This window comes from Salmo salar, chromosome 10 (genome assembly GCF_965601325.2).
Source record: "Salmo salar chromosome 10, fSalSal1, whole genome shotgun sequence".
NCBI lineage: Eukaryota > Metazoa > Chordata > Actinopteri > Salmoniformes > Salmonidae > Salmo > Salmo salar.
Window position 1 is genome coordinate 15,218,550 of NC_138300.1, and position 14,252 is coordinate 15,232,801.

At 41.4% G+C, this 14,252-nt stretch overlaps 1 protein-coding gene across 4 annotated transcripts in view; it reads left to right on the forward strand.

Moving 5' to 3' along the window:
* Nucleotides 1–14,252, forward strand: part of LOC106613570 (rab GTPase-activating protein 1-like) — a 171,115-nt gene that overhangs the window by 56,942 nt on the left and 99,921 nt on the right. For all 4 annotated transcript variants that reach the window (XM_014215968.3, XM_014215971.3, XM_014215969.3 and 1 more), the window contains exons 12-13: nucleotides 7,556–7,649; nucleotides 8,303–8,453. In XM_014215968.3, the coding sequence (XP_014071443.2) occupies nucleotides 7,556–7,649; nucleotides 8,303–8,453 (245 nt within the window). The remainder of the gene's footprint in view (nucleotides 1–7,555; nucleotides 7,650–8,302; nucleotides 8,454–14,252) is intronic.

Sequence of the window (14,252 nt, forward strand, 5' to 3'; positions counted from 1 at the left end):
TATTAGCCACATTCAATGCAACATACTGAAACAAAACGAACTATGTTGATTTTGTTGTAGCAGAACGCATCGGAGTAGGGTTTTATTGCATTGACACGCACGACTCAGCCCGTACTCTGCACAGACCGGTGCGGCATAACCGATCAGAGCTGCAGTAGGCTTATATGAAATTGACCATTGCCATATATGGATCTGTGACATTTACTTTGAACTGGACCGTGTTTACAGCATGAGCGGTCGTGAGTAGATGCGCTTGTTTTGATATTAAAGCGAGAGCTGCATGTAGCCACGTGTGCACATTTTGTTCATATCCTTTGCTAGTTAGTGAGTTATTAGCCCAATTATAGATAATTTGTAGTCAGCAATAGGGGAGTGATTTGCTTTCTACAAGAGCACAAAACGTGTACATTTCTAGACATCTTTGAAAAGAGAGTCAGGTAAAGAGCTTTTTTTTGTTTAAAGGGGCAGTGTTGTATTTGGAGACAGGCCTTTTAATTTATTTTACCTTTATTTAACTAGGCAAGTCAGTTAAGAACAAATTCTTATTTTCAATGGCATAGGAACAGTGGGTTAGCTGCCTGTTCAGGGGCAGAACGACAGATTTGTACCTTGTCAGCTCGGGGATTTGAACTTGCAACCTTTTGGTCATGGTTACAACACTCTAACCACTAGGTTACCCTGCCGTCCCCGCTTGAATAAACTATGTAGCCAATAGGCAGAGGATAGCATAATTTGTATGATTCTCTGTAATAATGGTATGGGAATAATGCTTTTTATTTTGTAAAGTGGTTTCTTGCATCAAACAACACAACATTTTGTCACCTCATCTCAAGGACAAGTAGATATGCAGGGCTTGACCTTAACCAGGTTTATTTTTTTTTATATATATTTTTTTTAAATATCAATCAATGTAGGCCTACATTAAACACCACACATTGGCTGCTACTGTAGGCTGAATGATAGAACAGCTATTTCCATGTTAAAATGTTATGGGATGCATTTTCTCCATTGTTTTTGATGGCAGCCACTCTAGTAGGCCTACATTATAATCAAATAGCCACAGTAGCCTACTTGGCCACTGTTATAACTAACTTAAAGCAGGTACAGCCTCTGTGTTCACAGTAAACGTGCGCTGGAACTTGCACAGAACTTTCACAATGTTCATGTTTGCGCTCAGCAGACCAGAAATGTGCTCAGTGCCGAAAAAATGTATAGGGAACATTGCTGACCAGGTGAATCAAGGTGAAAGCTATGATCCCTTATTGATGTCACCTGTTAAATCCACTTCAATCAGTGTAGATGAAGGGGAGGAGACAGGTTAAAAAAAGATTTTTAAGCTTTGAGACAATTGAGACATGGATGTGTGCCATTTAGAGGGTGAATGGGCAAGATACAAATTTGAAGTGCCTTTTGAGCGAGATACGGTAGTAGGTGCCAGGCGTGCCAGTTTGTGCCAAGAACTGCAACGCTGCTGTGTTTTTCACGCTCAGCAGTTTCCCGTGTGTATCAAGAATGGTCCACCACCCAAAGGACGTCCAGCCAACTTCACACGACTGCTGGAGGCATTGGAGTCAACATGGGCCATTGTACCTGTGGAACGTTTTCGACACCTTGTGGTCCATGCCCCGACAAACTAAGGCTGTTCTGAGGGCAAAAAGGGGGGTGCAACTCAATATTAGGAAGGTGTTCCTCATGTTTTGTGCACTCAGTGTAATTTGTAAGATATAGGCCCTCTATGTAGTCTATGAGATAAAGGCTATGTATGTAGTCTGAGTTATAGGCTCTGTACACAGCCTGTGAGTATACAGGCTTTGTATGCAGCCAAGCCTCTGAGGAAGACTATACTCTGTGTATAGTTTGTGAGATATACACTAGTGTATGTAGTCTGAGATACAGTGCCTATAGAAAGTCACCACCCTTGGATTTCTGAAAATGTTATTGTTACAAAGTGGGATTAAAATGTATTTAATTGTCTTTTTTTGTCAATCTACACAAAATACTCTGTCAAATGGAAAAATAAAACACTAATATACCTTGATTAGTTAAGTATTCATTCCCCGGAGTCAAAACATGTTAGAAACACCTTTGGCAGCAATTACAGCTGTGAGTTTTTGGTGGGATAAGTCTCTAAGAGCTTTTCTCTGTCAAGGTGTTGGGTATCATGGCTAGATAGCAATTTAAGTCTTGGCATAGATTATCAATCAGATTGACGTCAAAACTGTAACTTGGCCACTCAGTGTCTTCTTGGTAAGCAACTCCAGTGTATATTTTGCTTTGTGTTGTAGGTTATTGTCCTGCTGAAAGGTGTTTGCCTGTGCTTAGCTCCGTCACGTTTTTCATCCTGAAAACTTCCCGGTCTTTGCCGATGTTAAACATACCCATACCTCGATGCAGCCGCTAACATGCTTGAAAATGGAGGCAGTTATTCAGTGACGTGTTGTGTTGGATTTGCCCCAAACATAAGGCTTTGCATTTAGGCCATGAAGTGTGTTCCTTTGCAGTATTACTTTAGTGCCTCGTTGCATACATATGCATGTTTTGCGTATTTCTATTCTGTATATTTTAATATTTTTCACTCTGTCATTTAGGTCATCATTGTGGAGTCACTACACTGTTGATGATCCATCCTCAGTTTTTGCTCATCACAGCCATTGAACTCTGTAGCTGTTTTCAAATCACCAATGGTCTCATGGTGACATCCCTAAGCAGTTCCCTTCCTGTCCTGCAGCTCAGTTTAGAAGTACTGCGTCTTTGATGCATCTGGGTGGGTTTTTAATACATCATCCACAGCACAATGATTAACTTGACCATGCTTAAAAGATTGATTCAATATCTCCTTTGTTATTGTTAACCATCACTGCCCTTTATGAGGCTTTACCTGGTCTGTGTAGTTTAATCTGTGCTTGAAATTCAATACCTGACTGAGGGACCTTAAAGATGTTTTATGTATGGGGCAAAAGAAGGGGGGTAGTCATTTCCTTTCACTTTGACATTGTCTTTTTTGTAGATCAATGACCGAAAATTACAATGAAATATATTTCAATCCCACTTTGTAACGCAACAAAATGTGAAAAAAGTTTAAGGGGGGTGTGGACTTATTATAGGCGCTGTAGCCTCTGCGTGTGGTCTGTAGGATCTGAGATAAAGCCTCTGCGTGTAGTCCTTAGGATCTGAGATAAAGCCTCTGCGTGTAGTCTGTAGGATCTGAGATAAAGCCTCTGCGTGTGGTCTGTAGGATCTGAGATAAAGCCTCTGCGTGTAGTCTGGAGGATCTGAGATAAAGCCTCTGCGTGTAGTCTGGAGGATCTGAGATAAAGCCTCTGCGTGTAGTCTGGAGGATCTGAGATAAAGCCTCTGCGTGTAGTCTGGAGGATCTGAGATAAAGCCTCTGCGTGTAGTCTGGAGAATCTGAGATAAAGCCTCTGCGTGTAGTCTGGAGAATCTGAGATAAAGCCTCTGCGTGTAGTCCGGAGGATCTGAGATAAAGCCTCTGCGTGTAGTCTGGAGGATCTGAGATAAAGCCTCTGCGTGTAGTCTATGAGAGACGGGTAACTGCCGAAATGGAAGGAAACGCCAACATAGTGTTTTAATAGGGTGTAAAATATACTTTATCCCTAATTTACTCCAAGTGTTTCCATTATTTTGCCATTTACCTGTATATGCTCTATATGCATCCTATGGAGAGAAAAAAAAGTGTGAGACAATATGGGCTTCATGACCTGTGTAAACCTAATGCTCTATACACATTCTTCCACTGACTTGAGTCATAACTTGAAGCTTAACACCAGTGGTGTCACACTCTAGACTAGAGCCATACTCAATGTGCCAACAGACCTCTCACTGCTTAGAGGAGATTCAGCGCAACTATGCTGAGGGCTGTTTGACACTACAAACATAATAGTACAGGAAGTCTCTTTGGCCTACTTTCTATAGCGGTTCTAGTGGAAAGTATTCACACCCCTTGACCTTTTCCATGTTTTTTTTGTTAGCCTGAATTTGAAAATGATTACGTTGAGATTTTGTGTCACTGATCGACACCCCATAATGTCAGTGTTTTTCGAAATGTTTACAAATGAATTTAAAATGAAAAGCAAACATTTCTTGAGTCAGTAAGTATTCAACCCCTTTGTTATGGCAAGCCTAAAATAAGTTCAGGAGTAAAAATGTGCTTAATAAGTCACAAGGGCCATGGACTCACTCTGGGTGCAATAATGGTGTTTAACCTCTTAAATGTAATAGCAAAATGTAGATTTCCGCCTAAATAGACCTACCCAAAAGTAACTGCTATTCATGTGTAATTACATGATTCTGACATGCAAAACGTTGGTATATTTGGAAAAAAAGACATCTGGGAGATTGAGGAAATTATCAGAAGATATGAGTTACATAGTTCACAAGATCAAGCACACACAAAATAACCTTTTTTATTTATAAAGTCATCTTTCATTGACCAGCTATAAGTGAAGTATTGATGACTAGAGCTGGAAACGCATCAGATGGCTTCCACAACGTGAACCGTATCGGGGGAAAAAAATGGAATTGATAGACCTAACAACTAGAAATGGGCAGATGTTTTAGTAAGTGATGTCAGGTGTGGTCACGGGATGTTTCCAAGTGTCCCTAAACCTCTCCAAAGTGGCATATGTCTGCAAATTAGATCATTCCAGTGCTATTACATATTTTCAATCCCTAAATGCTATTAAGTTTAAAAACACAATTTCTACCATATCAACCTTACTAAAACATTGTGGTGGTGTTATGGGGTAGGTAGCCCATGGTTAGAGCATTGGGTCTGTAACCAAAAGGTTGCTAGATTGAATCCCGAGCTGACAAGGTAAAAATCTGTCCTTCTGCCCCTGAACAAGGCAGTTAACCCACTGTTCCTAGGCCGTTGTTGTAAATAAGAATTTGTTCTTAACTGACTTGCCTAGTAAAATAAAAAATCCAGGGTACATTCAAGTGTCGTTTCAACTTCTCCAAAGTGTCAGAATGTGGTAATTGCACTGTTTTTGCACACTGGATGTGCCTGAAAGTTATTGTTCACTATAAAACGACATTTCTACAACACCAACCTCTCTCAAACATCGTGGTGGTGTCGGGGGACATGCAGGGGATATCCAAGTGTTTTTTTCAACCTTTCCAAAGTGCCTGGACGTTTAGCCAAGGCATATTCAATGTATTGGTCCCCTGTTTACAAAAAACATATAAAGCAACATAAAATGTCTTATCAAACACAAACTTGGTTACACATGTGTCCGTCACTAAAAAAGGTGCAAAAATAGAAACAAGCTGACCTATTTACAAATGGTGTTGGTTTTACATCCCAGATGTAGATGATTTAGATTTCACTTTCACCTCAGCTTGTGCATGTCGTGATTAGTCTTTGAAGCAGTCCCTCTCTGCCAGGAAACAAAAAGCAAACTGGCATTTCGGACAAAAGATCTTGCATTTTCCCTATTTTCTTTTTCAAGAGGTTTATGAAAAGCATGGGATTGTCCACAAAGAGCTTGTACCCACTGCCAAGTAAGGGGAAGTCACACCGAATTAGAGTTACAGTAACTTTACAAAGCGACATTACCTTAAAGTAAAAACACCAAGCCTTAACTTTATCTGTACAGTGTCTCACATAGGTGTGAAGCGCACACGCACAATGCAAACAGTAACACTTTGGAGATAAAGGCAGAGGTGAGAACCACAAACAATGGCCATGAGAGTTTAGTAGCTTCTCCAAACTTACAAGGATGAAACTTAGAACAGCAAACTGAACTAATATGAAACATAAACAAATATATTTTCTTTTAACTATGCAAGTCAGTTAAGAACAAACCCGGATGACGCTGGGCCAATTGTGCACTGCATTAGACTGTTGTGCCACTTGGGAGCCCATAGATAATAACTACTTTGGAATTATATAAAATTGAAATGACAGAGTTTAATGGCTGTTATAGGAGACAACTGAGGATGAATCAACATTGTAGTTACTCCACAATACTAACATAAATGACAGAGTGTAAAGAAGAAAGCCTTTACATAATACAAATATTCAAAAACATGTTTGCAATAAGGCGATAAAGTAATACTGCAAAAAATTTGGCAAAAGAGCCGTGTGTCCTTCGAAACACAACCCAACCAAGCCACACTGCTTCTTGACACAATGCTCACTTAACACGGAAGCCAGCCACACCAATGTGTCGGAGGAAACACCGTACACCCGGTGACCATGTCAGCGTGCACTACGCAGGAGTCGCTAGTACGCGATGGGACAAGGACATCTCTGCCGGCCAAACCCTCCCCTAACCTGGACGACGCTGGGCCAATTGTGCGCCGTCCTATGGGTCTCCCGGTCGCGGCCGACTGCGACACAGCCTGAACTCAAACCCGGAATCTCTAGTGGCACTGAGATGCAGTGCCTTAGACCGCTGAGCCCGTACCGGAAGACAAATCCACCTTTCACCAGAACAATAACCTAAAACTCAAGGCCAAATATACACTGGAGTTGCTTATCAAGACGACATTGAATGTTCCTGACCTAGTTACAGTTTTGACTTGAATCTGCTTGAAAATCAATGGCAACACTTGAAAATGGCTGTCTAGAGTTGACCAATTTGACAGATTTTGAATATTTATTTTGAATAATAACGGGCAAATAGTGGACAATCCAGGTGTGCAAAGCGCTTCGACTTATCTAGAAAGAATCACAGCTGTATTTGTGCCAAAGGTTATTCATGTGTTTTATTTTCCAATAATAATGCAAAAACATTTTTTTCCCCTCTTTCCACTTTGACATTAGTATTCTGTGTAGCTCGTTGACAAGAAAATTACAATGAAATCTATTTTAATCCTACTTTGTAACACAACAAAATGTGGATAAAGTCAAGGGTATGAATACCTTCGGAAAGGCACCGCATGATGGTTTTTCCTTTGTAGCCAATCACCCTGCTCCATGCGGAGACAGCCAGGTCCGCTTCAGACCTCATCGCGCTCGAGTGTGTGAGCCAGACGAACGTCTGTGTGTGTTTTTTAAAACGCGAATAAGGGTACTTCTCTCAGCTGTTATTGGGAATCAGAGCTCCATCATGAGAGGAGAGCAGTAGGCAGCCCAGTTCACAGCAGCCCGGGGGACTGCAGCTCTGGCTTAACACTGTACTAATGTAGCGGTTTCACATTAGATCATTCTTCTACAAACTGCTTGATGACTTCCATTTCAATTTGGATTTCAAATTAGAAATGGATACATCTAATTGTTAGTTTAACAATAATAGCAGTGTTGAAATGATACATTGACTCTCTTGAAATGTCCAAAGTCTTTAGGGGGTGCCCCACATTGTTATCTTTGACGATTGTGGTTGGGGCTCATTTTGATATTTCAAGTTGTTATACAGTGGCCCCAGAACCCCCTATCCCTGCTGTAATTCAAACCCTGATTAATAGCATATGCATTCAATATTTTTCACAAATCACAAACCTCTCATAATACAAGACTGGTTGTTCCTGATGAGCCAGAGATGACAAACTGGCCTCTGATATTAAACTCCAGTCCTTGTGTCTTCGGCAGATAGTGACAGCGAGATCTCCAGTGGGACCGGTGATGTGTCCAAAGACTGCCCTGAGAAGATTCTGGAGTCCTGGGGTGGAATCCTCAACAGATGGTAAGACTCACAGGGAGTGTGGCAGTCATGATGACCACATGAAAATGTATGGAATCATTGAGTTGAGGAGGAGGATGATGATGGATTGCATGCATGCATGGGCACACTTTACCTACAGTAGCGATATGTAGAGTTCATAAAGCCTTCATATGCGTGACAATATAAGTCATACTGTATGTACCATGTGGCTGCTCCTTTCACTGAGATTCATCCGTTGTTGATGTACAACAACACTCTTTATGCGACTGTCATAGACACGTCATTTTCTTCTCCCTATGCTTTGTAACTAACCGTAGGTGTATCTCACGAGAGACTAAATGCAAGTCTTAACAGAAAGCTGTAGAGAACTGCTTGATCATTTGAACGAAACGCGTTCAATGTATACATTTTCTGATGCTGTGAATGTGTTTGCATAACCACACATTTGCTTTGGTATGTGTGGTCACATTAATAACATTATTTCAAGGGGCCTCCATTTCAGTCCTCATAAAACCAGATCCAGGAACGCAACATTGATAATGGATATCCCCGCCCATGCCTGTACTGTAGATGGCCTTACACTGATAAGAATTGCTGTTTTATGAAGAGTAGAACTCAATTTCTTCATATATATCAGATTCTTAACTACCTCTGTGTGTGTGTGTGTGTGTCAGGCATGGGAACCTGTCTGTGCGGCCTAAGGGCCTGACGGCGCTGGTGAAGCCTGGGGTCCCCGAGGCCCTCAGGGCTGAGGTCTGGCAGCTCCTCTCAGGCTGCCAAAGTGATCAAGCCCTGCTGGAGAAATACCGCATCCTCATCACCAAGGTAAGGAGAGAAAGACACGCATGCGTGCGCACTGATACACACACACACACACACACACGATGAGACACACACAAGCACACACCTATTCATCGACATAATCTCACGCACAAAGATGTTCACCGATACACTAACACCTCACTCACACACACATGCTGTGCTCAATGAATCACATGCTTAAAGACATGCACTCGCACACGATTAGTGATTCCCACATGTATTTGAATGTACTCTACAGTTCTGTTGTCTGAAGTGTAAAGGTTGAGAAGTTGCCTTCAAAATGGTCGCATGTTGGCTGTAATGAAAATGTAAGTGTTGCAGAAATGAACACAAGTTAGTCAAGTATGTGTACTGTATAACCATCATGCAAATCGTCATTTCGAGTGCAGAGATTGAGACAATCCTTAAAGACGTTGCTGTGAAAAACATGCTTTTCAACTTGGGGTCGTGAAAGTGTAGTAATGATTTGCATCAACGTGCCCTGCAGGGAATCTATCTCATAACTATTACAGTAGGTGCCACCTTGCAGTTGTCCCTCGTTCCCCTGGAGAGACTGAAGGACTGTCACAACTGGCCAGTAAATTAGCTCCATAAAGAGCCTTGCGTTATAGAATTGGAAAAACTTCATGGTCCACACAATTTGGAAATGTGTCATTGGCTTCACAATGACATGATTGACATAGAAACGGCATTGAAACATCAGAAGCATCTCATCGTCATGGTAATTTCAGTTCAACTTGAATTTGCCAGATTGTTTCAGTGCAACTTGAATTATCATTTAAATTCAACTTGAGTTTGCCAGATCATTTCAGTTCAACTTGAATGTGGATGGTCTGATCCCACAGCGAGCAGAGTTGTTGTGCCTTTAGCTAATTCTCTTATGTTGCTCTTGGAGGTATGCTGGCTCTGATGCCAAGTATGGGTGATGGCAGGAATTTTCCCACAGTAAAAAGGCACTATTGTTGACTCTGGCACAATTTAACAATCCTCGTGGTTAAATAATACTTTTTGGGATTTGGTTTGACAAGGGGATAGGGAAGGGCCATTGGGACACTCGGATTTGAGTGTCTGACAACAACCTGTATAGAGCATCAAATCTGGGACTTTAGAAAAGGGTCCAACTCAAATGTAGGACTGTCTGAACGCTAGAATTGAAATACAATTAAGTTGACTATTAGCTTAAGATGAATATAACATTTTCAATCTCTCGCTGCACAAGTACAAAATGTATTTATAGTATGTGGCGGAACAGCAGTGATATTAGTTACACGTTTATTTCTCCGGCCTTCGGAGATGTACAGTAGTGGATCTCTGGCATCCTGACCTTTAATATGTGTGCTACTAGGCAGTAGCCCAGTCAGTGGGTGACCTCCTTTTACTACACAGATCACGGTTCTATCACCCAGTGTGGGGCGTGTGGAGACCATGTGTCAGACAGAGAGGCTAATCCTATCAGCCCCACTGTTGTCCTGGCACTAAAATGCCACAACTAATGTGAAGCATCATTCTCTGTAGTCTGTCTGACAGATACACCCACATAACCCCTAACCAGGCTTACCCACAGCCCCAATTCATTCCACCTTGACGGGTCTCTGCCTAGTCTCTTATCCATCGGCTGGTAGATCATGGCACAAAATCTATTTTGGAGCAGCCATGATTTTTACTACCTTAGAGCTAATTCCAAGTGACTAATATATTGATGTTTTTTTTTTGCATGAGGACGTGTGAGGAGGATAACTAGGCGACAGCCCCTCACTTTTATGTATAAAACAATACTCATTCCTTTCAGGAGAGGGTCTTAAAATACAACGCACTCAGTGATCATTTGCCTGAAATGGAGGGATTGAAGAGAGCGGGAAAATGGATCCATAAACTAAAGGTTACCGCTCGCGCATGGGGCACAATTTTTTTTTTTTTAAAGCCGAATGAAACGGAACAGGCTTCTCCTTTGACATGTATTTATGCTGGGCTGTCGTCGTATCTTGCCTGCCGGTGTAAATTTACCCTCGCCTTGCGTCTTTAACCCAGTGTGTGTGTGTGTGTGTGTGTCTCTGTCTGTCTGTCTCTGTCTCTGTCTCTGTCTGGCCACCTTGCCTCCCATGGAGGCAGAAAATTGCAGCAGTCCAGATGAGCTGCTAAATATACCACAACACTAGCTCACGTAAGGAAGGTTATGTGACAGAGAATATCCTGGTTCTTTGAGTGGGCTCCCTTCCTTATTGGATGTATTGATAGACTGGGTGGCCGGTGCTATTAATAGCCAGCTAAAATCCCGGGGGGGCGTAGTGTCGTAGGGCTCGGTGTCTGCGTTATTAATGGGCCGATCTCCCCTCAATGATGATTCTAATGCTGATTGAATCCCAAGTAATTGTGCCGCGGCTGGTTATGGGGGTATAAATCAGGGCACATTTCACTCTGCTTTCTGACGGTGACACTCATAATTGACAGTGACTCATAATTGCACGTGACGCTAGACAAGACGACACTGGGTTGGGTGTGTACTGCAGGAAAAGGGATTTCTTGGGAGGAGACAGGGCTGTTCTCTGCTCTTGTGTATTTTAGAGTAATTTTTTTGAGGCTCAGAGTGAATGTTTTTGGTAGGACGTGTACAGTATAAGAAACGTTATCCGACATGTTGCCGTTGACTTAATCAAAGCTAATACTCAGGTGTCCGGGGTGCCAAGACAGACAAATCATGCCTTTTGCTCTGCAAGAATTCACGTTTAAATTTTAAACTTTTGTGCTCTTATTTTTATTTATTTTTTATAAAAAATGTACTTGGCTGAATGTCATTCTAAACAAGCGTTTTGTCAGAACATAAAGGATTTTTTGTTTTGTGTGGTTCCCTGGTAGCCTAACTCCTGGAAACCAGTTTTGATATGGTTAAGTGTCATACCCTCTTCACTTTTTAACATTACATGTAGTCTGCACGCATTCACACACACTCTTCCTAGGTGTCGGTCTTCAGATTATTGCTAAATTGCAAATAACTCCGTTCCCAGTCTGTGTGGCACTTTGTTGGGAGTAAGCGTGAAACGTAGATTTTTCACAACCTTTTGAACCATGGCTTAAAAAAGGTTGAAAGCTATTTGGAGTCTGCTCCTCAGAAAGGCACTTACACTGTAGTGCTGCCAATTCACATTACAGTTAGAGTTCCTCTGTCGGGATCAATCAAAACCAATGACAAAAGTTGGCTGGAGGTTCAAATTGGAAGTCTCGAAAAATGGTGTTGGCCTGTCTCTGAGATTGGAAGTCACTGATGTCTGTGGAAAGAAATGATTGTTTTGCCAGAATGAAGATTGATTTTTCGTCTTTGTGATTGTCAGGTATTTCACGATTCACAAAACTTAAATTGACATCATTATCAATATTTCAATGATTTGCTCACTAGGCCTATTTATATCTCAAATGTACTATGAGAAGAATATTTGATAATTACTCTTTTTACAATTGCAGGGATGCACTATACTGATTTTTTTTCTTTTCTCTAAAGAGCCTGTATGAAAAATGTATTCTGCAGCTCAAGCCACAGTTGGTACAGACAGACTGTCCCAGTCTCAGGGGTAAAATCGCTCTCTTCAGAGGCTGTGCCGCTGTCAAGTCTCACCTGGATCCCACTAATGCATTCTCTTCCACTCAGGCCCGCAATGAACAACAGTTCAGTCTTTCTGAAGGATGTAATTAAATCTTCGATGAGGGATCTTTGTCTTTCTCAAGGTGCTTCAGCTCCATTTTTATGTCATATTTGGGCCGCACTCCAGCTTGCTTTGCAGTGGCATTTAGTGAGTCTCTGCAATCAAAGGTAGCATCAGCAGCGTAGAGTTTGGACTAGAATTAATCAGACACCCACGCGTGCTAACCCACAGACAATGCTGTACAAATGTACACTGGGATGAGCTGCCATGGAAACATGCTTGGATTTGAGTTCGTTCTACTTGTGATGCTCTTCCGTGCCAATATTCTGTTTGTCTGATTTTGACCCTTCTAATGTGATGCTCCCAGATACTGGCTTGACTTTGCTGCTCTTTGAACTAATTTATCATTTTTTTGTTACTATGGTAATAAGATATTATTCATGATTAACTTTGGCAGGCTGTATTAATTTGTCCCATTTCGACTATCACATTGCCGCAAATTGGTTTGGAGGGTGACAGAGCTAAGCTATTATTGATTGGTCTCAAAAATGCTAATCCTAAAATGCAAAATAAATAAACAGTTCTCAAATTGCCTACTTCCCTGGTCAATAGACTACTTGCTAGATTCGGTGTTAAGATAATTCCATGAAGATGGAATGTTGGTGCCGTATCTATTTAAATGGTTACTGTACTCAATTGCACCAAGAGCAGTGTTCGTACGGTCAGGAATAGTCATGGAATTTTTAAATGGTGTTTTCCAGGCCTGGAAAAGTTTTGGAAAACTCATGGAAATGAATTTAATAATTTCTGTCAATGTAGTTTATTTAGAGACAGTTTTTAAATATTTTATCAATCAGATAAAAATCAAAATATCAGCCAGGATCGGAATGACACTAGCACATCTGTAGTGCGAGACGAGTGGCCTTTGCTCCAGGAAAGAGAGACAGTCGGACATTGCAGCAGCAGGTAGGCCTAGCCTATAACATATGATAGAGATGTATTTCAACCGTATTTCGGTTATACAAAGTTGATTTACTTTTTTAAATGATTCATATGATTCATTTAAACAATTATTTTTGACAAAACGTACGATTCACTTCGGCATTGTATTAGTTGGGATTCGTTTCAATAGCTGTGAGTCAAAATAATAATTTGTAAATCGTGAACATACATTTTAGGAATAAAGATTAGATGTAGCCTTTCTTTTGGATTAGGCTATGTGATTTCAAAACTTATTTTGTAGATTCACTGCATTTGGAAAGTATTCAGACCCCTTCCCCTTTTCCACTTTTTTTTCAACTTTACTCTGCCTTATTCTAAAATTGATTAAATAAAAAGAATCCTCAACAATCTACACACAATACCCATAATGACAAAGCAAAAAGAGGTTTTTAGATTTTTTTGGCAAAATACAAAACAGATACCTTATTTACTGAAATATTCAGACCCTTTGCTATGAGACTCGAAATTGAGCTCAGGTGCATCCTGTTTCCATTGTTCATCCTTGAGATGTTTCTACAACTTAATTGGAGTCCACCTCTGGTAAAGTAATTTAGTTGGACATTATTTGGAAAGACACACACCTGTCTATATAAGGTCCAACAGTTGACAGAACATGTCAGAGTAAAAACCAAGCCAGGAGGTCGAAGGAATTGTCTGTAGAGCTCAGAGACGGGATTGTGTCGAGGCACAGATATGGGGAAGGGTACCACAAATTGTCTGCAGTATTGAAAGTCCCCCAAAACAGTGGCCTCCATCATTCTTAAATGGAAGAACTTTGGAACCACCATGACTCTTTCTAGAGCTGGCCGCCTGGCCAAACAGCAATCGGGGGAGAAAGGCCTTGGTCAGGGAGGTGACCAAGAACCCGATGGTCACTCTGACAGAGCTCCAGAGTTCCTCTGTGGCGATGGGAGAACCTTCCAGAAGGACAACCATATCTGCAGCACTCCACCAATCAGGCCTTTATGGTGGCCAGATGGCAGCCAATCCTCCGTAAAAGGCACATGACCAGCCTGCTTGGAGTTTGCCAAAAGGCACTTAAAGACTCTCAGACCATGAGAAATGAGATTCTCTGGTCTGATGAGACCAAGATTGAATTCTTTGGCCTGAATGCGTCTGGAGGAAACCGAGCAAATTATAGAGAGATCCTTGATGAAAACCTGCT